This window comes from Gopherus flavomarginatus, chromosome 8 (assembly GCF_025201925.1).
Source record: "Gopherus flavomarginatus isolate rGopFla2 chromosome 8, rGopFla2.mat.asm, whole genome shotgun sequence".
Lineage (NCBI taxonomy): Eukaryota > Metazoa > Chordata > Testudines > Testudinidae > Gopherus > Gopherus flavomarginatus.
In genome coordinates, this window is record NC_066624.1 from 78,066,281 (window position 1) to 78,090,694 (window position 24,414).

The window sequence follows — 24,414 nt, forward strand, 5'->3', positions numbered from 1 at the left end:
AACCTAAAGTAGATTACTGACTTCATCCTCCAGCATCATGGAAGGATTTATTAAAATTATTACTGTATCACCTTGATAGATTGGTATTTCTGTGTCCCTGAATATCTCCACTGACATAAATTGTATCTTCCCTTTGCACCATGCTTCATTACCTAACTTCCACAGTAACTAGACTTAACCTACTACCTAACTTAAATTCTCCCTGCTACAGCTTAGGCCCATTACTTCTTGTTCTGTCCTCAAGGACTGATCCTTATCCTCTTTATAACATCCCATAATGTATTTCTGGACAGTTGGTTCTCACTCGAGATATATTTTTTTCATACTGAATTTCTCCAGTTCTCTTCACTTCACCTCATAGTTCTTATTTTTTAAAAACTTTTGTCAGTTTTGTGGCTCTCTTCTGAACTCTCTTTAATATATTCATGTCTCTTTTGAAATGTGGTGCCCAAAGCTGAATGCAAGTTGTATTAGAGGTCTATTCTGTGTCAAGTAGAACAGAATTACCGTAGCGCTCATTTTTATAGAAAATTATTAATGTGGTAAGTACGGCATGATGTCGTTAGCTGCAACAATATAACATTGTTGAGTCATGTTTAATTTACAACCTACTATCATGTTACTCATTTTAACAAAGATTCAAATTGCCAAGGCAAGAAAATATTGGTGGAGAGGAGCAAGAAATATGTATGTTTATTGGTAGCCTATAAAGTTGCAACAAGGAGAATGGAGCAGATTATATCATAGACTTCTGGAAATTGTGGTTCTAAAGCACACTGTAGGGATTAGCAATTGTATACTATGTTAAAAAAAATTACCCCATTATTCTGTCATCATGAGCAAGCTTGGTACCTTAGCCAATTTATTAGAGTTAAATAGTATGTTAACGGACCCATGCTACTGGTTCCTTGACCACAAGACCATTCTTCCTCTTCTACAGTTGCGAGCATCTGCAGATAAAATAGTTATGGCATTTATGGTTTTTAATCACAGAAAAAAAGATTTTGGCTGTATTAATAACTAAGACCCTGATCCTGCAAAGCACTTCGGCACACGTTTAACTTACCCACTGAACTTTCTAATTATGTCTGTTTATCTGGTCATCGTCCTGGTCTCCTTATTCCGATCTATCTGTCAAGCTCAACGGGACTACTCACATGCATAAAGTTAAGCAGAAGTGTTTGCAGGGTCAGCCACCTAGAGTTGCCCTTTGGTTCCACAGGCCATAAAGCCCAGCACCAACAGTCCTCTTGTTTGGGGGCAAGAAGAACGGGATCTATTTATAGTGGGGATACCTAAGCTATCCAGATACTGATAGGTTATGACTCCCATCATAGTATCTGAGTGCCCTCCGCGTACTTAAAGACAAACAACAGGGCTGCCATCTGCATCACTAGACTCTGTGACTGAAGGAGTGGCAGCACACTGGAGATCGCTTAATACAGGCAGCTGACATAATGGGAATTAGACCTTGCCCTCCATGCACACTCCTTCAACAGCAGCAGCAGCCCCCTTGGGTGGGACAAGAGAAAACATAGGGAGAAGAGAAAGAGGGAGGGAAGGAGACATATCAGTGGCAGGGCATAGAGATGAAAGGGAACCACAGGAAGGAGACAGTATGAAGTGGAGGGACATTTCAGAGTGAGGAGAGGGAGGAGAATGGTCTCATGGAAAACAGAGGGATGGAGATGAGAGAGAGAACTGAATAAGAGAGAGAGCAAAGGGGCAGGGGAACAGAGAATGCAGGGAGTAAAAGCTTGACAGAATGAAATTAGGAGAAAATGGATAATAAAAAGACAGAAGGACAAAACAGATCAGTGAGACTAAACCCCACTCCAAGGAAAGTTCCCGCCAGGACCTCTTCACAGCCAGTCCTCACTTTACAGTGGTGTCACTAAGTGTAGAGCCTTCTGTACTCATGGACAGGGAGGGAAGCCATTAATATAGAAAATAATATCACCCTTCTGGAGTGAGGTCTGATGATATTCTAAAATGTGGTTGGTATTTTCAAAAGGGCTCAGCATTGGCCTAAACTACTCCCACTGAAGTCAATAATAAAACTTCTTAGCAGATGTGACCACAAATAAAAAACAAAAACAAAAAAAAAAAACAAAAAAACCCCACAAGCAGGGAAAGGATCATTTTAAATTTCTTTTTTTTCCCAATTTTTTTGATTTTACAGTATATGAAACAAAATTACAAGGAAACAGCTGCAAATTCATAAGCTGTCCCCTCCCACATAAAAGCTGAATGAAATATATTAACATATATGACATCCAAATCACTATAGTAATAGATTCATTCTGAATGCACAGGGTAAAATTCAGTTCTGATTTACACCCCGCTGAATTCAATGGTGATGCACGAAAAAGTGGGAGAAAATGTGACCAGATCATACAGGCAGATAGGATCATATATTATGGCTTAAATGATAGACAGACTAATGCAATCATTGACTTTAATGGTAATGGAGGATGCTCAGCACCTTGTAGGATCACAGCCAAAACCTGAATATGGCACAATGAATCAATGGGAATTTTACTATGGACTCATAAGAACATAAGAACGGCCATACTGGGTCAAACCAAAGGTCCATCTAGCCCAGTATCTATCTACCGACAGTGGCCAATGCCAGGTGCCCCAGAGAGAGTGAATCTAACAGGCGATGATCAAGTGATCTCTCTCCTGTCATCCATCTCCATCCTCTGACGAACAGAGGCTAGGGACATCATTCTTTACCCATCCTGGCTAATAGCCATTTATGGACTTAGCCACCATGAATTTATCCAGTTCCCTTTTAAACATTGTTATAGTCCTAGTCTTCACAACCTCCTCAGGTAAGGAGTTCCACAAGTTGACTGTGCGCTGCGTGAAGAAGAACTTCCTTTGATTTGTTTTAAACCTGCTGCCTATTAATTTCATTTGGTGACCTCTAGTTCTTGTATTATGGGAATAAGTAAATAACTTTTCCTTATCCACTTTCTCCACATCACTCATGATTTTATAGACCTCTATCATATCCCCCTTAGTCTCCTCTTTTCCAAGCTGAAGAGTCCTAGCCTCTTTAATCTCTCCTCATATGGGACCCTCTCCAAATCCCTAATCATTTTAGTTGCCTTTTTCTGAATCTTTTCTAGTGCTAGAATATCTTTTTTGAGGGGAGGAGACCACATCTGTACACAGTATTCAAGATGTGGGCGTACCATGGATTTATATAAGGGCAATAATATATTCTCAGTCTTATTCTCTATCCCCTTTTTAATGATTCCTAACATCCTGTTTGCTTTTTTGACCGCCTCTGCACACTGCGTGGACATCTTCAGAGAACTATCCACGATGACGCCAAGATCTTTTTCTTGACTCATTGTAGCTAAATTAGCCCCCATCATATTGTATGTAGAGTTGGGGTTATTTTTTCCCATGTGCATTACTTTACATTTATCCACATTACATTTCATTTGCCATTTTGTTGCCCAATCACTTAGTTTTGTGAGATCTTTTTGAAGTTCTTCACAATCTGCTTTGGTCTTAACTATCTTGAGTAGTTTAGTATCATCTGCAAACTTTGCCACCTCACTGTTTACCCCTTTCTCCAGATCATTTATGAATAAATTGAATAGGATTGGTCCTAGGACTGACCCTTGGGGAACATCACTAGTTACCCCTCTCCATTCTGAGAATTTACCATTAATTCCTACCCTTTGTTCCCTGTCTTTTAACCAGTTCTCAATCCATGAAAGGACCTTCCCTTTTATCCCATGACAGCTTAATTTACGTAAGAGCCTTTGGAGAGGGACCTTGTCAAAGGCTTTCTGGAAATCTAAGTACACTATGTCCACTGGATCCCCCTTGTCCACATGTTTGTTGACCCCTTCAAAGAACTCTAATAGATTACTAAGACACGATTTCCCTTTACAGAAACCATGTTGACTATTGCTCAACAGTTTATGTTTTTCTCTGTGTCTGACAATTTTATTTTTAACTATTGTTTCAACTAATTTGCCCAGTACTGACGTTAGACTTACCGGTCTGTAATTGCCAAGATTACCTCTAGAGCCCTTTTTAAATATTGGCGTTACATTAGCTAACTTCCAGTCACTGGGTACCGAAGCCGATTTAAAGGACAGGTTACAAATCTTAGTTAATAGTTCCGCAACTTCACATCTGAGTTCTTTCAGAACTCTTGGGTGAATGCCATCTGGTCCTGGTGACTTGTTAATGTTGAGTTTATCATTTAATTCCAATGACAGCAAAATTGAGCCCTTTCTGCAGATTCCCAGGTGGACAGAAACAAACCCACCATTGTATTTCTGTGGTTTAAGCTTTAGTTAAGTCAGTCTGGTGACCATCTGGGACAAAGTAAGTAAATATTTGCATAGGAGCAATGTATATACTATATTACATGAGCCAGTGAAAAAGATCATTCAATGAATTGGATCGAATAAGTGTAGACCCGCTAATTCATACACTGTCTATTGGTGACACAAAAAGAAACTGAATCCTTTAAAGAAAGGACTAATTTTTCCTGCCCTACTTTCATTACTGATTAGAATACTTAACAGATGCAAACAAGTCATGTAAAAGGGATTCAACACAGGACTTTTGTTGTTAACATTATAGGCTCTTTACTAATGTGTTTAAAAATAGCCATGAACAATATATAGAGTAGGCCACAATGTTTTAACTTATTAAATATAAAAGTTTCTTGTGCTTCTTCAAGAAGAGACTAATACAAATATAAAAGGAACAAAAAGCACATTCACGTACCATTCAGAGATATCACAGAGGCAAGTACATTTAGAGCAACGGCTACTCCTTATCTCTAGCTAGCCTATTGTGGTTAAGAATTGCAGTCTGTTATAAACCAGATTGGGTTGAACATTTTCCAACAGAACATTTTTCCACCAGATAATACGAAAATATTTGTATTGATTTCATCAACATCTCTGATGGGAAATTATTGAATTATGGAGGGAAACACACAAGATGCTGTTGATCAGAAAGATGGAACTCTTCCACAGCAAGAGCTACGGCCTTCAGGCCAGATACAGCTGCCTCCTAACCTTGATGGAGAGTCATTCCAGAGGGATGTTTAGCCCTAGTAGGGTGAGGAGGAGATTAATTATGGGATGGGGAAGGGTTGGCACTCATTTGCATCAGCTCTCTTGTTCCATTCCCTCGCTGTCAGCCCTGCAGGCTTTGAAGCTTCCCCCTCCCCCCACCTTCCCCCACTGGCCAGACTTTCCCCTAGAGAAATCATCCTGCAAAAATTCAGCACCTGCAGCTTTCCAGTGTTTGTGCTGGTGGTGACAGTGTGATGGCTGCCACAGTGAAAGGGGCACTTCATAGGGTAGCCATGTTACAGGTTTGCTCTGCAATGCAATTTAACATTTTGAAAATGAAATAAAAGAAGCAGAACTGAAGAGAGTACCTAGAAACCTCTTGAAAATGGCCAGAGTTCCCCTTTTTTTCACTGTTTACATTCTCTTTAAGATCTCTGCAAGCTTGGGGAAGGAACTTATATAATCATTCATTTATTATTAACAACAACAACATGGAATGATATAGCAGTTTTTGAATCCTAAAGCACCTTATACACATATTAGATGGATAAAGGATTATGTAACTTCATTCACCACTTAAATTCTGCCATCTCTGAGGTGGAAAGCAGCAGCTATTAAAACAGTGAAGGGCAAAACTAAGAAAGAATTTTAAAACAGGAAGCAAAGAACATCATACTTAAGGGAAACTACACAGGGATTTTGGAAAGCAGAATTTACTAGTATTAACTAGTTTGGAATTTAGCCAGAACTCTGAGGTTACTCCCTCTACTCATATGAAAAGCATGCCATCTCTATTGGCCAAAAGCCAACAGGAGGCCTCAGTTTTACAGCTCTCCAATTTTATACAGCTCATATATAAAATAAAAATTAGTGATTGAGAATTCTAGAGATTTTATCAAACCTAAAGATTAAAATATGCAATTAATTCACAACATTTTAATAAACTGTTTACTTCTCCAAGTACTGTAAATGTAGGCTGTAAGAGAGCCTCAGTAATTTGGTGGTGGTGGACTGATACACTACTTCTTTAAAACATTGAAAACACTCAGCTTTTGAACCTGAAAAAATCTTCAGCAAGATAGATAATAAAGCCTTTGATTTATTTTAGATGGTGACACCTACCATCTTAAGTTTCTGTTTTAATTTGAATTTGAAATTTAGAAGAACAAAATGAGCGTGCAGTGTGTATAGGGGACAAAATAGCCTGAGTAATTGACTGATATATAACCCCTTTCAATAATTATAAACAGAATAGTTGTAAAGTTGTTACTTCTTTAGTGTTAAGATTAATAAAGCTCTTGGTTTAATAACCAATAACATTTACAATTCCTATGGAGATATGGTACAATATCATGCATACAGAAATCCTCCACTGTGAATGACTTGGGTACTAAAGGACAACTGAATAGTATCCCATTTTTGCAGTTGGGAAGCCTATATTGACAGGATAAAAGGAATATTTATAATATTCTTACTACAGTAGGTATGATTAAATAAACCACATAAATCTACTACCTGAAATTTCAATATTACGGATATAAGAGTTATTACTTCACTTTGATATACTGCCTTTCATCTGAATGGATCTCAAAGCACTTTAAAGAGAATTTTTATGGACTGTAAGGCTAATTACAGCCACAATTAAAATGCAGCCACTTCTGAGGTGGAAGAAGAAAGCTATCTTGACCCAAAAACTCTACAAACAAGCTTGATTTTCTGTTATCTTTCAGAAATAGTGACATCTGTGTGGAGTGTAATATGTTGCCATTCTGACATGGCAGCCCTCTGCACATTCACTGGACAGGCGTGAATGACTCCACAAGGCACAAGACAAAGGAGAACTGAGCCATTTAGGTTTGTTTTAGGAGAAATATTGCTTATGATCCAATGGTATTTTTATACTCTGTGGTTTATTTACCGAAAATTCCTTTATTCAAATACACTGGTTAGATTTTGCAGATGTCACTTGCAAGATGTTATTAGCCACTCTGTCCTGTTAATACTTAGTTTCTAGTTCGCTTATGAATCTCATTTGTCACAGAGTTATAAAGGAATAACTGGACAAAAAAATGCATTTGGAAGAAATTAAGGATAGCTTTTAATGTTACAACTGTGCTGGGGTGAAGAGCTGGCAGGAGCGGGAGGTATTCTGGCTGCCTGAGGTATTCTGGCTGAACCAAAACTCACTGGAAAAGTCTTTCCATTGACTTTAACAGGCTCTGGATCAGGCCCTTAGTGCTGAAGAAGGCAGCATGCTTCTGGGAATGTTGGGGAAGTACAGAGTAGAGCAGCTATTGCTATAGGCATTTAAAAGGTGCAACATGTGCTCCATCCACTTTGGCAAGACCTGGATGGGGCCAGAGCTCAGATCCTGTCTTTGGGGAGTTCAGTGTGACTGGAAAAAGATCGCCTTAGGCTCTGGGTCCTGATCCAATGTCCCCTGAAGTTCTTGGAGCCTCTCCACTGGTTTCTATGGGCAAAGGATTCAGGTCCAAGGTGCACAAGAATCGGGAGCGCTGCTACCTATTGCAAAGACTCATAAGGTGGAGAAGCTCAACCCACTTCCTCACCAACTTGCACCATCTTCCTTCCTCCCTTGCACATGATTCAGAACCAGCCACAATCTTTCCCTTATCAGACAGGTGGGAAGCTCCAGCACAAACATTCCTCCCAAAACATAAGGTGATAGCTCTCATTTTTAGAGAGAATATTGGTGACACATTTTGAGGCCTATATTGTGGCCTGATATTGTGGCAGACAACCTGCAGGGGAGTCATAACATTTAAAATTAGCCATCCTTCAACAAAAAAATTTCAAAAACAGACTTCAAAGAGAGAGCAGAGCTACAATTCATTTGCAAATTTAACACAGTTAAGTTGGGCTTGAATAGGGACTGGGAGTAGCTGGCTCGCTACAAAAGCAATTTTCCCTCTCGTTATTGACACCTCACTCAGTTACTGTAAATGGACCACATCCACCCTGACTGAATTGGCTTCGTAAACACTGGCTCTCCACTTGTAATGTAACTACCCTTCTCTTCATGTGTCAATATATTTATGCCGGCATCTGTAATTTTCAATCCATGTATCTGAAGAAGTGGGTTTTTTTTACTCACGAAAGCTTATGCTCAGATAAATCTGTTAGTCTTTAAGGTGTCACCAGACTCCTCATTGTTTTTGTGGATACAGACTAACACAGCTACCCCTCTGGTACTCATTGCCATTAAGACTATATCCAGCTTGGGAGAGAAAAGGGCTCACTCAGATTTGTCCTGCGGCCCTTCATTTGTAATACTATAGCTGGTGAAATTATGTGCAGAATGGGAAAGGAATATTTACACCTTCAATTTTTATCTTCATTTCCGAGAAGAAGAATACCCTGGCTCCAGAGGACCTTTGTGTTATGTTCTTGGCTGAGTAAGGAGACGATTGGATATTGGTAACTATTTCCTGCTTGGACCTAATTGACTTAATATATTTTTTGGCTTTGAAACATGAAGTGGAACACATGTATTTCTATTTTAAGATTTAGTTTAAGGGCTTTAACCTACCATTGTTCCATAAACAGCACTCCCACTACAGTCCTCAGTCTCTAGTGCTTCCTCCCCTCCCCTTGTTCTACTGCTCTCTCTTATTCTTGGCTCTCTAGTGTTGCAGAGAAGGCTTAGGGTTTTGCCAGTTTGTCATTTGCACCTCCTTGGAGTATTCAGCAGTAATAATTCCCAGATACTGTGCACTACATTCCATTTTTAGACTCCATTTTCTGAGCACAGCAATGTGGATAGTGTTGGCTTCACAATTTGTGGAGCCCCAAACTCAGAATAGACAGACCCCACCCTGCTGAAAGGAAAAGATGGGAAATAATGACTTGCCTCATCAAGCCGTATTGTCAGAATTGGAAAGGTGGCAGGGAGAGGAGTTTGAGCTGGCAGTGAGTTTCTAGTCACACAGATGGAGAGAAAAATAGGGTCAGCTTGTAAAGTGTTATGCTGCATGGGAATCTGTCAGCCAAATTTTCAGGCTGGCCTCTGAGTTTATTTACCTACTTTTTTGTGTGCAAATGAGTTTTCCTTCAGAAGTATATATGCAGCCATGCTGCATACGAAAACAGAAAATGCCAGTACAAATTGGGAAGCTGGATGTGTAACTCCCTCCTCCGGGTACAAAAAGCAGGGCACACATACATTTTAGGGGATATGGTTATTTGTGCTTGTAAGTAAGTAAAACCATTGCATGTAATTTGGAGGCTGGCTGAAATCTGGTCCCATATATCAGTATTTCTAATATAAATGTCAGGCCACATTGTGCCTTCTTTAGCACACAGTGGAAAAGTTGCAGGGAGCTGTCTCTCTCTTGAGTTACTGCGCAAGAAGCAGCCAGAATCTCTCTAAGACAAGCTACAAGGGAGTCATAAAATCACCAGCAGTGTCTGAAATCATGTATCTCTCCTGCTCTGCAGCCTGGGACCAGCCATACTCCTACTTGCATTCAAGTACCTGGTAAGCATTCTGCTTGCATGTGTACCATACAGGTGCAATGCCTCCAGCCCCTGCCAATAGCGCAGAATCCTTCCTCCTCATCCCTAATGTGACCAGCTGATAGGGCCACAATATAGGCCTTAAAACAAAATAAAGATGAAACAAGATCTCACTAGCGCTAAGAGTTCCAAAATGTTCTGCAAAACATCTAATGTTTTTTGAAAATATATAAATATTTGTGAAGTACAAAACTCCCCAGGTTTTGCTAGCTCCAGAGTTCAGTGCTCATGTTAAGAAATGTGCCTAATATAAAAGGATCAGCTATGCAGGACTAAAACAATGACATCTGAGAGGCAAGCGCAATAAAATTGCAAGTTTTCTAGATGCAAACCAAGCCACCAAAATATATCACACTGTTTAAAAATGTGACTAAAACAAAAGAGAAATCACCATTAGACTCATATAATTAAAAGTAACAAAAAGGGTGATTGGACTTATTTAAAATCAGGGAGTACCGATGCTGGATATTTACCTCTTTAACAAATAAATTTTCTACATTTTGTTCTGCATCTTCAGGTACAGATGAGTACAGAGTTCTTATTTCCCATGGAATTGTGTCTGTCTGACAAGAAATAAAAACAAAAGATTTAGTCAGATCAACAAACAATTAAAAAACACTATAAAGAATTAAAGACATGTCCATAAAAGGGTTAAGAGACAGCATTTTTGCTGATGCCTACTTTCTACTGGCTTCCACACCCCTCACATAGACAGTACTGCAAATAGTGTGTATAATGTGTTTTAGAATTGTTTAACCTTTTCTCCACAAAAAGTACACTACAAACCCAGCTGTGCTCGGTGCCCCTCTCTGCTCCTGGGCATGGAAGGAGGCAAAGAAGTAGGGAAATGGACATAAAGGGTTTGAAATTCTTGGAAAGGAGCAGGAGGGGTTTTCAGACAAAGAATCCCAACAAGCCACAAAAAACCCTCCATGTGACAACTGTAAGATTGGCAAGAGAAAGGGGTGTTGGATCAGAGAGGGATGGATCTAGGAAGTAGCTACTCTATGTAGCATCCCCATTAGCAACCCAGTGAGAATCTTCATGGACTTATCATGGGTGGCGGGTACCATAGGCCAGTGGAGGCTGTGCCTCCTCAAACAGCCGTGCCTCCTCAAACAGCCTGGCATGGCCCCACCGATGCTCTGCTTCAGCCCCCTCCTGCCTGCTTCCAGTTCCCTTCCTGCTCTTCCATGGTGGAGACACTGGGATAGGCATGCATTGCTTGCAAGACCTGTGGCACGTCGTGCTGCCTGCCCAGCACTCTGGGGCTGGAGTTGAGTGCACTGGGACTGCACCACCTGGCGCTGGGGTAAGGGTGCTCTGGTCACGCCACCCGTCTGGTGCACGGGGATGGGGGTGTTCTGGCTGTGCCGCCTGCCTGGTGCTCTGGGGATGGGAGCACGCGGTGGGGCTGGTGGCCTCGGGGGTGTGTGCTCTGTGCTCCAGTGGGGGAGTGGGGCCAAAGGGGAGGGGCGGGGCCTCAGGCAGAGAGCCTCTCCCAATGGCTCGTTCACCTGCCGCCCATGGAGTTTATTGATGCTATTTAACTTTCTTTCCACGGCTTTTAGCATTCTCAGGGAAAATGGGTATTGCACAGCTATGGTAGGGACCCGGAGTGAGCTGGGCTATCAGGACCAATGTGGGGAGCAGAGTGACAGCTACCATGAGATCTGCAGGGATGGGCTAGATTTCTTTGTGTTAATCATTAGGTTCTACCTAGTTGCAAATGCTCACACTGCCCCACTGCATGATTGCGAATCCCTCTTCACTGTGGGAATGGTGAGTCAACGACTGTAAATTCACACTTGCAAGACCCTGGGGTACTTTCTCCACATCCTCAAGTTAATCCACAGATTCTTAGGGGAGTAGTGGGGGCAAAAGACATATCTGGCTTTAAGACTAAGCTTGATAAGTTTATGGAAGGGATGGTATGATGGGCTAGCCTAATTTGGGCAATTAATTTGGCTACTGATCTTTGATTATCAGCAGGTCTGTGATGAGATGTTAAATGGGGTGGGATCTGAGTTACTACAGAGAATTCTTTCCTGGGTGCTGGCTGGTGAGTCTTGCCCACATGCTCAGGATTTAACTGACTGCCATATTTGGGGTCAGGAAGGAATTTTCCTCCAGGGCAGATTGGCAGAGGCCCTGGAGGTTTTTTTGTCTTCCTCTGCAGCATGGGGCACGGATCACTTGCTGGAGGATTCTCTGCAGCTTGAGGTCTTCAATAACTTAGACATAGGTTAGGGTTTTGTTACAGGAGTGGGTGGGTGAGATTCTGTGGCCTGCATTGTGCAGAAGGTCAGACTAGATGATCCAAAGTCTATGAGTCTATGAGATCTGTCCCATTGGTTTTCTGTAACTGGCATGGTGGACCAGATTCTGCTCTCCATTACCCTGGAGTGAATCTGGAGTGATTCCAGTGAAGTCAATGGAGTTACTCATCTTGAAAAAGAGACGACAAAGGGGGGATACAATGAAGATCTATAAAATCACGACTGATGTGGAGAAAGTAAACAAGGAAGTGTTTTTTACTCCTTCTCATAACACAAGAACTAGGGGTCACCCAATGAAATTAACAGGCAGCAGGTTTAAAACAAACAAAAGGAAGTATTTCTTCACACAACGCACAGTCAACCTGTGGAACTTTTTGGCAGAGGATGTCATGAAGGCCAAAACTATAACAGAGTTCAAACAAGCACTGGATAAGTTCATGGAGTATAGGTCCATCAATGGCTATTAGCCAAGTTGGGCTGGGATGCAAAACCATGCTCTGAAGTGTCCATAGTGTCTGTTTGCCAGAAGCTGGGAATGAGCGACAGGGGATGGATCACTTGATGATTATCTTTTCTGTTCATTCCCTCTGAAGCACCTGGCATTGGCCACTATTGGAAGACAGGATATTGGGCTAGATGGACCAGTAGTCTGACTCAGTATGGCCCTTCTTATGTTCTCTATATTTACAGCAATATAACAAAGAGCAGAATCAGACTCAGTTGCTCACATTCTACCCTCAGTTACAAGGCAGCACAGGGTGTTTGGGGGCAAAAGAGGGGACTGCAAGCAGTGGATTATGCAGAATCATTGTTCTGTATACCCTGAAGTGGCTCGCAGCCTCTGCTACTTCAAATTTTGGAGCATTTGTTTCATGGCCTGATTCCAAGTTAAAGGTGAGAATTCCTCCCCGCAACCTTTGAAGAAAGTCCATTTACCAGACTTTACATGACGACAATTTGGCTCAGAACAAAGACCTCTGTGAATATTCTAAAAAGAAGAGTTTCTTACTTGCATCTCACTTGCAGTACGCAGCTTCCCCTTCTCTGCTTTGTTCATGAGCAATTCTGAAACAGTTGTATGCATTATATGGGCAGATGCAAACATGATGGGATTCCCCAAACTTTTTCTCAGTTTCATTTGGATGGTTCAGGATGGGACGTAGCGAAACAATTTCTTTCCATGTCTACTCTCATCAGTATCCGTAGTTAGCTATTTAGCTCCTTGTGAACAGCTGTCAGGATGTATTTGTCCATTATTTTTATTCTATTGTGTCCAGTTATGCTTATTACAAATTAATCTTCAGATTTCCCCACTAAGTATCTCTTGGGAGTGCTTTGCCATTATTACCAAAGAATTCTGTCTTCTTATTCTAGGTCTATGTACAGTGGAGACTTGCATAAGCTTTCACGAGCATTAAAGAAATGAAGTAGGGATAGATGGCTGTGCTCAGGATGTCACAATTTTAGGGTTCTATTTTATGAAAATGAAGGTCCCCTCAGTGGTTTATGGCTTCACAACAGGGCAACCATGGAGAAGTCAGTAGTGGCTGTCTGAATAATGGATTTTTCAGTTCTCTGGAAATTTCAGATGTGTTTCAGGTCAAACTGAAAATGACATTTTTTCAAAACTATACAATGAAAATTTCGGAAAAAAGTTCCAGTCAAAATGAACTGTAACATTTTGATAATTTCAAAACAAAACATTTTGTTTGTACCCAAAACCCACTGTTTAGATTATCAGGAATTTTGACAAAAGCAAAGGAAAGGATTCACAAAATGGCCAGAGGAGGAATTGGTGGTGGTGCCACCTCCTTTTAAGCTTTAGCCCAGTACACGTGGGAGACCCAGGTTCACTTCCCCCTCTGCCTGATGTGGAAAAGTGATTTGAACGTGGGTCTCCCACATTGCAAGAGTCTCCTAACCACAAGGCCATCGTATCTTCAGGTATGGGGCTCTCAGTATTTCCTCTTAAAGCTGGTGCATTTTGCACCAATGATTAAGTATTCATTGGAGTATGGATTTGAACTGGGGCCTCCCATATTCTAGATGAGTGTCCTAACTACCATGCTGTAAAGACAAACTCATTCTCTTTTGCTGGTCCAACAACTATTTCTTGTCTTCATGAATGACTACGAATTGCCACTCCTTTCCTTTGCTTTTATCAAAATACACCTGAAAATCTAAATAAAAATTTCCAGGTTGACACTAAACATTTCAACATTATGAAAACATTTCAACTTTTTTGGTTAGGACAAAACTACTCAGCAAACAACACAAATTTGCAAATTATTTCAGTTGACACTACACTCAATTTTTCAATGAACAAGCTATTCGTCTGAATTTTTTTGCCCATCTGTAGTCTATAATCATTTTCTTCACTACATTGGGCTATCCTGATTAAACGGTATTTTAAGCCACAAATCCCCCAGGGAAACTTGTGTGGGTGAATCCCTGTGCTCCTATGGAGGCCCACTGCCTTCATTGGTGGTCCACTCATACAGAGCTCTTTGCAGGATCAGGGATTTAGTTAGTCCTGACAGCAACACCCAAGTTACCCATCAGCAACACAGCTTGTAAACTGAAGTCCATCATTATTAAGGATCATATGCTATCCATGGCTATAAATTATGCAGATTGAGTGGGACTGGTGGGTATAATGGAAAGCCTAATGGTATATTCTACAGCTAAGAATTTTATCATTGTCATGATGGTGGCTGAGCTACAGACCCAAACAAAACCTCTTCCACTTGACAGCAGTGAAGAAGACTCCAGATTGAATCCACTCACCATAGCTACTGTAGGGAATGCAGAATTTTTAATTGTTTTACCAAGAATGCTCCTTAATAAAATGTAGGATTTACATAGCTTCTCATCAACTGATGTCAAGGTGCTGAGCAAAAAAGTGGAAAATCTTTATTTCCCTCCATTTTACAAGTAGGGAAACTGCGGCTCAGAGATGCACCATGATTTGCAAAGGTCATACACAGCAATACAATGGCAGAGCAAGCAACTGAATGCAGGTCAGCTGACTCCCATACTAGTACTCTATCCACTGCACGCACACACTGCCTCTCAAGAAGTTAGGACTGTACATAAAGGACTGGAATAAAATAAATCAAAAAACGGCATGCCTTCAATTACAAGTGGATCTGTGTTGCCAGTTATTCATCTAAGTGGACTTGGCCAAATCTCCTGTTAAAAATTCTCTAAAGTAAAGGAATGCAACAGGTAAAGTTACACAGAACCAAGATAAGAAGATCTTGTACAATATTATACTTAACTATTTTTAAAAGCTGCACAGAACTTCCCTTCTGAGAATTAGTTGTTTAGACCACTAGCTTCAAACTGTCTTGCCACAAGAGCACTTCCTGTTCAGAGCTTAAACTCTATTGTTGACTGTTGCTACAGTTCAATGGTTTTAAGACTGATCTGTTACTGCACTTGATCGCAGCAGAGACCATTTACGATAACAACTGAGTGTGAAGAATAGACACTCATACTCATGACTGCCAGATGCTGGGAATGGATGATAGGGGATGGATCACTTGATGATTGCCCTGTTCTGATCATTCCCTTTGAAGCACAAAGCATTGACCTTTAGCAGAAGACAGGATGCTAGGCTAGATGGACCATTGGTCTGAGACAGTATGGCCGTTCTTATGTTCTGAAGGGTCACTAAAAGTGAAGGCCCAGATTTAACAGAATACTGTATTTGTAAATATGTGCCAAATACCATGACTTTGCATACAATTATGTTTTTTAGATGCGCACATTAGGAGCCTAACTGAAGTCAATGAGAATCTTCCTGTTGACATCCAAAGGACATTGGATCAGCCTCCTGCTGCACTACTGCATGTTCATTTTTTAATATGCAATTGCATGCAGAGTTCTGAAATTCTGGCCTAACCATAGAGTCAAAAGCAAACAATCATTTTTAAATTATCCGCGGAATACACATGCAAATATAATGCTCCAGCTTCTAACAATGATTTTGTGAAACATTCATGCACATGGCTGTGAGCCTCAGATGTTTGGTTAGTAAAAAAAGAGCAATTAAATTAAGATTTGTGATCATCTCCCTTTCTAGATTCAGTTGGGACTGTATTTCAGCAGGAAAAGCCAAATGAAAATATTGCTGCTTATTAATAATTGACACAGGGTAACATTTTCAAAAATGAATTAGGAGCCTAAATCCCATTAACTTTGGATGACATTTAGGTTTCTAAGTCTCGTTTTGAAAGATGACTTAGGTGCTTTTACTCTACATTTTTCTCATTTTTTTTTAAAACTCTGAATGAAAGCAACTAGAAATATAGCTTTCAGGCTGATGCACGACAGTCAGTCAGACTTGGTTCTAATCGGTTAGAAAACAAAGACCTTTCACACCGCTAACCACACAAAATGTGTTCAGGTATATTAGGGCCCAGACTCAAACCCACTAAAGAAAAGCAGCTTAATCCTGTTCTCATTTAAGTAAAGAGATTTACCATACATTTTAAGGAAAGCAAGACAGAACGAGACCATGAAATTAAAAGACAGGAGAAGATGGAACCTCAATGATCCCACAGATTGCAACACATGACCTGTGGTATAAAAGGGAAAGAATGAGAGAGAAAATCTAAAACATTTTAAGGGGAAGCTTCAATACGTGTTTACATAGTGCTTCCCATACCAATCTAATTTATAGGGTGAAATTCTCTGCTGGTGTAATTCTATTGAAGTCAATGGAGCTACTCCAGCAGAGAATTTTGTTCATTGACATTCCGTAAAGAGGAGCTCTGATACTAATTCCAGTACATTAGCTTCCATCGCCCTTCTTTTCCCTCCATGCAAAAAAATCACCAATTTCATTTTAAAACAAACAAGCTAACCCTAACTGAACACTAAATATCACTTCAGTATGAGTGCACATCACATCACTGTACTGAACATGAACTGCACTATATGTACAGTCTAAGATTATTGTAGATTCTATAAACATCTGCAAAGCTATCACATTATCCTCCTTCAAAATCCTCCTTAAAATTCTCCTTTCCCATGATGCCTTCAAAAAGCTTCAGAACAGTTACGCTGCTGATGTGCTGATTCTATTGCCTATCATGCTGCCTGATACTGTCTCATTTTATCAGGGGAATGGAACAGGACGAACCATTTTGGAGCTGTTATAATAGTGATAGGCAACCTGCGGCCCATCAGGGTAATCTGCTGGTGGACCGCGAGACCATTTGTTTACATTGACCATCCACAGGCATGGCCGCCCACAGCTCCCAGTGGTTGCGGTTCGCCATTCCCAGCCAATTGGAGCTGCGGGAAGCATCACGGGCCGGAGGGATGTTCTAGCCACCACTTCCCACAGCCCCCATTAGCTGGGAACGGCGAACCGTGGTCACTGGGAGTTTCGGGCAGATGTGCCAGTGGATGGTCAGTGTAAACAAACGGTCTTGTGGCCCACCAGCGGATTACCCTGATGGGCCGCAGGTTGCCCACTACTGAAATTATAATATCACTAGCATTACCAGTGTGGCATTGGCACACTGTACATTTCTGTAGTAGACATTTCCACTGCAAGTATTTCAGAGCACAGCAGAATGTGCAGTTACCAACTATCATCCATTCATGCTACCCCAGGTCAGGTGATGAACACAGCACAAAGTGGAAAGAATAACATGCTTTGTTTGAAGGGGAGATATAGGATATAGAAAATATAGTGGTGGGCAGCAGGTGATTCATTGTAAGAGAGATCTGGGACCCATATGAATTAGTTATTTGTAATGACTCTGCAGCAGCACAAGGGCAAAAATGTGGCTCCTTTTGCTCCACTGGAGACATTATGGTCTTTTTTGTGAATGCATTTTAGTAACAGGATATGTTCCATGTTATTTTCTATCAATGGAGAAGAAGGATGGCCTAAAGTAAATTACAGTTTATTATGTGTATTACGGACCCTTTGTTCAATTCCTTGCACTTCTACAGCCTCATATGTGATCTCAGTCACTCTGTGCCTCAGTGTTTCATCTGTAAAATAGGGACAACAGTACTTATCTATCTCACAGGGGTATCAGTGAAAATAAATGCACTAAAGATTGTAGAAATACATCCTAAATTCAGTGGTTCTCAACTAGGGGTCCCGGGGCCCCTGGGAGGCCACGAGCATTAGACTTACTGGGGCCCAGAACAGAAGGCCCAAGCCCCACCACAAAAGGGGCTCAGGACCCTGAGCCGCGCCACCCGGGGCTGAAGTCAAATCCTGAGCAATGTAGCTTCGCGGGAGAACTCTGTGACATAAGGTCCCAGGCAACTGCCCTGCTTCCTATCTCCTAATACGGGCCATGGATTTTATATGCAGAAAATCAGTTATTGTGGAACAGGTGGGTCATCGAGTTTTTATAGCACATTCGGCGCAGGGGCTCAGAAAGAAAAAGTTTGAGAACCCCTGTCCTAAGCCCTCCTGATTGACTGTACTGTTTTGAAGCATGCAATGACTTTACTTATTATGGATCCATAAATATTATTTTAATACCTTAACAGCTCAGTTAATTATTATGGCTTTGCTTTATTTTGAAAATACACAAACACCCTAATCCACATTAGGTGACTACAAACTAAGCACAAATCAGGGCTGGGCAGAGGATATCTGAGGCCTTGGGGCCACACAGACTGAAGTACCTCTAATCATCATATTTTAATAATAAGGTCCATAGATTTCTGGGGCACTATCAGACTGAATAACATTCAGAGCCAGGCTGGTTAAGGAATACAAGTTGGTTAAGTGAGCCAAAATTGGGTGCCTCTGCACACAAATAGTTCCTGGGCCTGGCAGAGCCAAGCTGAAAATGGCCTACCCTGGAATTCTGTGCACAGGAGACATTTCACTGCAGGGAAGTATAGGAATTAGACAGCCTTTAGTTAAGTGGCTGGAGTCTATTCAGTCTACTAAGGAGGTTCAATTGACCTTGCCCTGGAGATGTAGGCACCGCTACTGCAGTTGATTTAGACTGAAATGAAACGAAACAAGATACCAAGGGGAGGACCCAGATTTGCTGTAGTGACTCAAACCACGGCTTCCTCCTGTGCCTGAATGCAATCCAACTGCTTTAGTGCCAAACAAGAGGCATTGACAGGATGGTCAAGACAGACATGGGGTTTTCAATTTCTAATATCTGCACAATAACATATATGATATAGAAATAGCTACAAAAGCTGGACTCCAAAATAAAAAAAAAAATGAGAACATAATGTAACAGCCAGTTAATATGGTTGAATGCCAGGGACCTAATTCTCCTTTTACTTAGAAGGTTGAACTCTTATCTTCAACTGAGTTGCTCCTGATTTTATGCTGCTTTAAGTGAGAAGAGAATTGAGCTTGAGAACAGAATAGTCTTGACCAGCTAAAAAAAAAAAAAAGACCTTTTGCACAATAGAAGCTCAGAACGGTGTAAAAAGGATACAGGAATTAATCATAAAATGGGAGATGCATTCTGCATTGTTTAACTCTGTTCCTTTATCCCATTATAAACACAAGCACATTAACACAGTGCACAGGAAGAAAAGAAATATGTCCACTTAGAAATACAAACAACAAATTAGATTATATAGGATAGTGGAAGTGCTGTGAGCTGGCAGCAACCTAGTACGGCAGTCACCTCATGGTTTAAATATATGTCACATAGGTAACATTTGATCTATAGCTGAAGGCTAACAGCAGCCTTCCCTGGCTGTTTGATTTCAATAACCAAACATTAATTGGGACAGAGTAACTGAGATTCCAAAGTAAACGATGATCTGTTATTTGTATAAAGGTAGAACTAGAGACTCGGTGCCCATTACACTGGTCACTGTCTAAGACACAGTAAATCTCCTGAGCTCTTGAGATATATATGATGATCACTGAAGATTTGCACTGTGTCTACTCTTGAAGCATGTCAGGTGTACAGCAGGAAGAAAGAAGGAAGTAAAAAGTTGCCCCAAAATAAAAGATATATAGACCAGTTAGGAGCCTCTTCTGTGACATTTGACCTTTCCGCCATGTCTACAGATTAAAAACTGTAAACAAAACACATTTCATTGTACTTACTGAAAAGTCATCATTGGGGAACGTAATGAGATCTTTAAGAGGGTCGTCCCCAATATTTCTTTCAATCTCTGTGATGACAGTTTCATAATCCAAGGGCTCCAAAAGTTTGGGTTTCTCCTGCTGTGGAATAAAAAGCACAATATTACGTCTCGACTCTCATACTCTCCTTGAATTCATAAACTGAACCAGGTCTCATTTTCCAATATTCTTTGGACATTGAAGTATTAATGAGTTTTGTTATGCTCATAAACAACACAATGCTACTGAACTGAATATCCATGTCAATACAGTATAAGTGAGCCAGGCAGGCCACTCAGAATGTTCATTTTCATCCTGATTATTTCCTGATAACCATTATTCCCTGGAGTTAACAGCACTGTGCAGACATCATCACAGCACCCTATGGCATCATGATAATGTACTCATTACACTCAGAAATTTTCTTTATTTTAATACAAACCATTAGAACTGCATATGGACAATATTATTTTGAGTGAATCAGCTGCAGAATGAATGACCTACTTTAATTTCAGTTGTTTCCATTAGCTGAGTGCTGATTCACTCCCTCGCTCTTGTGCTTTGCCACTTCTTAAATGCTGGTTGCTTGCTAGCACTAAAAGTACCACTGCACAGTTTTCCTTGGCAATGATCTAGTTCCTCTGTCAGGATAAACTATTTGGCATTCAGCCTCATAGTTTCTCCTGTCAGGAACTAGATTATTCCCTTGTAAACAAACCATCATAATAATGCTATTATTGCCCAAGTGTGAGGTTATTATAGAAAAATTCTCAGTGGAAACAGCCAAGAAGAGGTGAATTCATAGTGCTCAATATACAGTACAAATATATAGATGGAAGACCCCACATACCGTGCAAGCTCACTTTCAAAAATAAAAACCTCACAGGTCAGACAGTGTGAGAAACCATCTGTCTCATTCTAAGAGTCTTTTTGTAAGTATCAAAGAGACTAAGATGGAGAGGAGAAAAGAAAATGACAGAGAGGAAGAGAAAGTAGGGAGGCATTAGACAGAAGGAGACAGCCCCACAGAAGCATGTACTTTGCATAGAGAAAGTTCATGCAACATAGTGGTTGCCATTAAAATGTCACCATTTACCCATAGTTATCACACTATGTTATCCAAGGTACTGCAGTATTTCCCTGTCTTCAGACCAGAATGTAGCCATGGAGTCTCATAAAGGGACCTATCAAACAGGTTTCTCCAACACAGCATTTATCACTTTGGACTATGGGTCTCCCTCTGTTCTTTGAATGTGCTTCATAGATTTAACAGTCACAGTTATCCCAGAAATGCCTCCTCAGAACCTAGCTGTACCTCCCCTTCCCCCATTTGTTAAATTGGATTCTTCTCTATAGTTCAGAAATACTCCTGGAAAACTCAACTAAATAACAATAGCACACTGTACAAAAAAGAGTGTTACACACTGGGATCTACCCTAGCAGAGAACCAAATTGATGAATGGTTGATAGTGGAAACCCAATTTACAGGTAGGGAAATTCTCACTTTTTATTCCTGATCAAGTAGTTGTCTACATGGTGCCCACTGACATGGGAGGGAAAGACCTTTCCAAAGCAATAGCGCTCAGCACCCACCAGTCAAGGGCAGCACCTGCTGAGGGTAAGAAGTCAAAGCTGCAGTGCCTTATAAAAAGATACGTAAAGAACATCACCAGGCAATTCTAAACAACACTTCTGCAAAAGCCCTCTCTCTCTCAGCATTTGATGTGACCAAAGAAGAGAGGCCCATGAATGTTGCTGGGAGTGAGATCATAAGGCATTATATGAGAAAACAATCCAGGACTTTACATACCTTGGCATGGAGGATACAGAAACTTCTCACCTTTCTTTGAGGCTGCCAGGCCATTTATGAGAAATCTGAATGCATGAAGACTAGAACAAAATAACTTAAAGGCTCCTACACCACATCCAAATTGTGCTAAACTCTCTCCTCAATGGATTAGGACATGGGCAAAATCTTGGTAGGGAAATTTCCTGAGTGAGATAACAGGAAAACTGATGTGTGAATAAACCCTAGTACTGTTCTGAGAACTGCTTCATAGGAGAAAGAAACTATCTCCAACACCCATGGCCAAAGGCCATTTTAAAAGAGGGAGAGTCTAGGTGAAAATTGGTTATAGGCTCAAAATGAAGGGGAAAAACTTTATAACTAAATTTAGACTCCATGGCAGGACTAGGGAATCAAATATTAATTTGAGATAAGATATTTGACAAAGGGATGGGACTTCAGTATCAACCCATTCATTTTACTTTGGACTGTCTCAATGGCAGAAATTTGTCCCTCAAGAGTACTACTTGACAACACAAAACTCACTTCTGCTAAAAGAACTCTAAGATCCAAGTGATTTGAGCTGTCTTGGTGGGATGTTTCTGTCTGAATACATCAATCACCCACATACTATTATAGACTTTGGAAGTGACTGGACAGAGAGTCAGCTGGCAGTTGTAGTACAGCTGCACAGAGAGAAAGTCATGAAAGCAGATGATTGGTCTGCCAAGGAAGTTCAAACTGCAAGAGGAACCCCGTTGGTCCGGATGTTCAATGAGCTGGGGCAGAAATTATATTGGGGTGATTGCTGGTAACTGCTGACTTTCTAATGCATCCCTATATGGTGGGCTGGCTCTCAATCTGAATTCTCTCTTTTTTTCTTTGTCACACCAACCCCCCAAATGGCTTGTTGCTTCATACTTTCTCCTCCGCCTTTCCTTCTTTTCCTCTTTTATGTCTTCTCTCCTGGCAAACTAAAACACTTCTTGCACCTAAACATCAACACTTGATTTGAAAATATCACACTGATAGAAGGTGTGCTGATCACCTCATGTCATCGGCCAAAGCGGCACAACTGGATCCCATTGCCATGTCACCACTGAGGGCAGTCAGAGTTCCTTTCCAGTTATGGTAGCTCTGTTCAACAATCACAAGTCAGCCTCTCCAAAACTAAGATGGACTTAAAAATCATGATTTTAAAAAAACCTGTCCTTTTTGTTTGCTTTGATTTTGCGCCTTTAGAGTTCACTTTTCTCTGCAGTTATGATGACTAGAAACTTTTTAAAGATTGTCACATAAACACATGACACCAGGAGCTGGAGCTTTACGAAAAGATTAACTATTATGACACTCATGATAATATAATGAGAGTTGGCAACAATGGCTCTTCACCACAAGTCTAGTGTATAGAGTTATCTTATAAATTACAGCTCATGAGGACAAATTTTCTAGTATTCAAATCATTGGGGAAAAGCCAATATGAATCTGAAGGAGGATTACACATAAGTGCTGGGTTAGAGATTTTTGGGACAAAGTTTTCAATTCTTGTCATACAATCACCTCACCCTTTTTTTAAATTGGCATAAGGCATCTGAGATATAAAGAAGAAATAAGGTGTAACCAGCAGTGATGACTAAAAAAGGAAAGCTAAAGTAAAAGTGCTATCTGAATCATGATGGAGAAATGTCTCATGATGGTTTTTGTTTTTGTTTTTTTCCCTGTTTGGTGGCTTTGCTAACATGCAGACTGACTTTTCTCCAGAACATTTGTACTAGTGTGACAGGAATCACGTCTCTCCCCAACCCTACACTATCTCAAAATATTAAGGCCCCCAACCTATTGAAATTACTGCTAATTTTTAGCATTAGGGCTACGTGACAACTTCTAGCTCCCTTAGGTTTGCCACACACTGATACTATGGGATGTTGCATTCCAGCCTCCCTGTATGTGGACATGTCAGGCAATATGTATGTGCAGATCAGGTAAATATACGCCAAATCATACCCTCCATGCCAACAATCTGAAGAATGACCAAGACGCTATTTGGATTTCAACTCTCAGAGCTTCTTATAAATCAAACTGGGAGTTCCAACCCCCAGTTTGAGAACTCCTGGTCTAGTCTGACCTCCTACATAATGCAGGCCATAGAATCTCACCCACTCTCTCCTGTAATAACCCCCTAGCCTATGTCTGAGCTATTAAAGTCCTCAACTTGTGGTTTAAAGACTTCAAGAATCCTCCAGCAAGTGACCCATGCCACACGCTGCAGAAGAAGGTGAAAACCCCCAGGGCCTCTGACAATCTGCCCTGGAGGGAAAATTCCTTCCCGACTCGAAATATGGTGATCAGCTAAACCCTGAGCATGTGGGCAAGACTCACCAGCGAGACACCCAGGAACTGTAGTAACTCAGATCCCACCCCATCTAACATCCCATCACAGGCCATTGAGCATATTTACTGCTAATAGTCAAAGAGCAATTAATTGCCCAATTTAGGCTATCCAAATCATACCAGCCCCTCCATAAAAACTTATCAAGCTTAGTCTTGAAGCCAGATATGTCTTTTGTCCCCACTGCTCCCATTGGAAGGCGGTTCCAGAACTTCACAGCAATCACACACTGGGGCCGCTCTGCAGCTCGAGGAGAGGAATGTAGATGC

At 40.9% G+C, this 24,414-nt stretch overlaps 1 protein-coding gene across 9 annotated transcripts in view; it reads right to left on the reverse strand.

The window, feature by feature from the left end:
• The window catches only part of DOCK10 (dedicator of cytokinesis 10), a 240,443-nt gene that overhangs the window by 131,774 nt on the left and 84,255 nt on the right, over positions 1-24,414 (reverse strand). For all 9 annotated transcript variants that reach the window (XM_050963968.1, XM_050963963.1, XM_050963971.1 and 6 more), the window contains exons 2-3: positions 19,953-20,072; positions 10,073-10,162 (exon numbers count right to left, since the gene is read on the reverse strand). In XM_050963968.1, the coding sequence (XP_050819925.1) occupies positions 10,073-10,162; positions 19,953-20,072 (210 nt within the window). The remainder of the gene's footprint in view (positions 1-10,072; positions 10,163-19,952; positions 20,073-24,414) is intronic.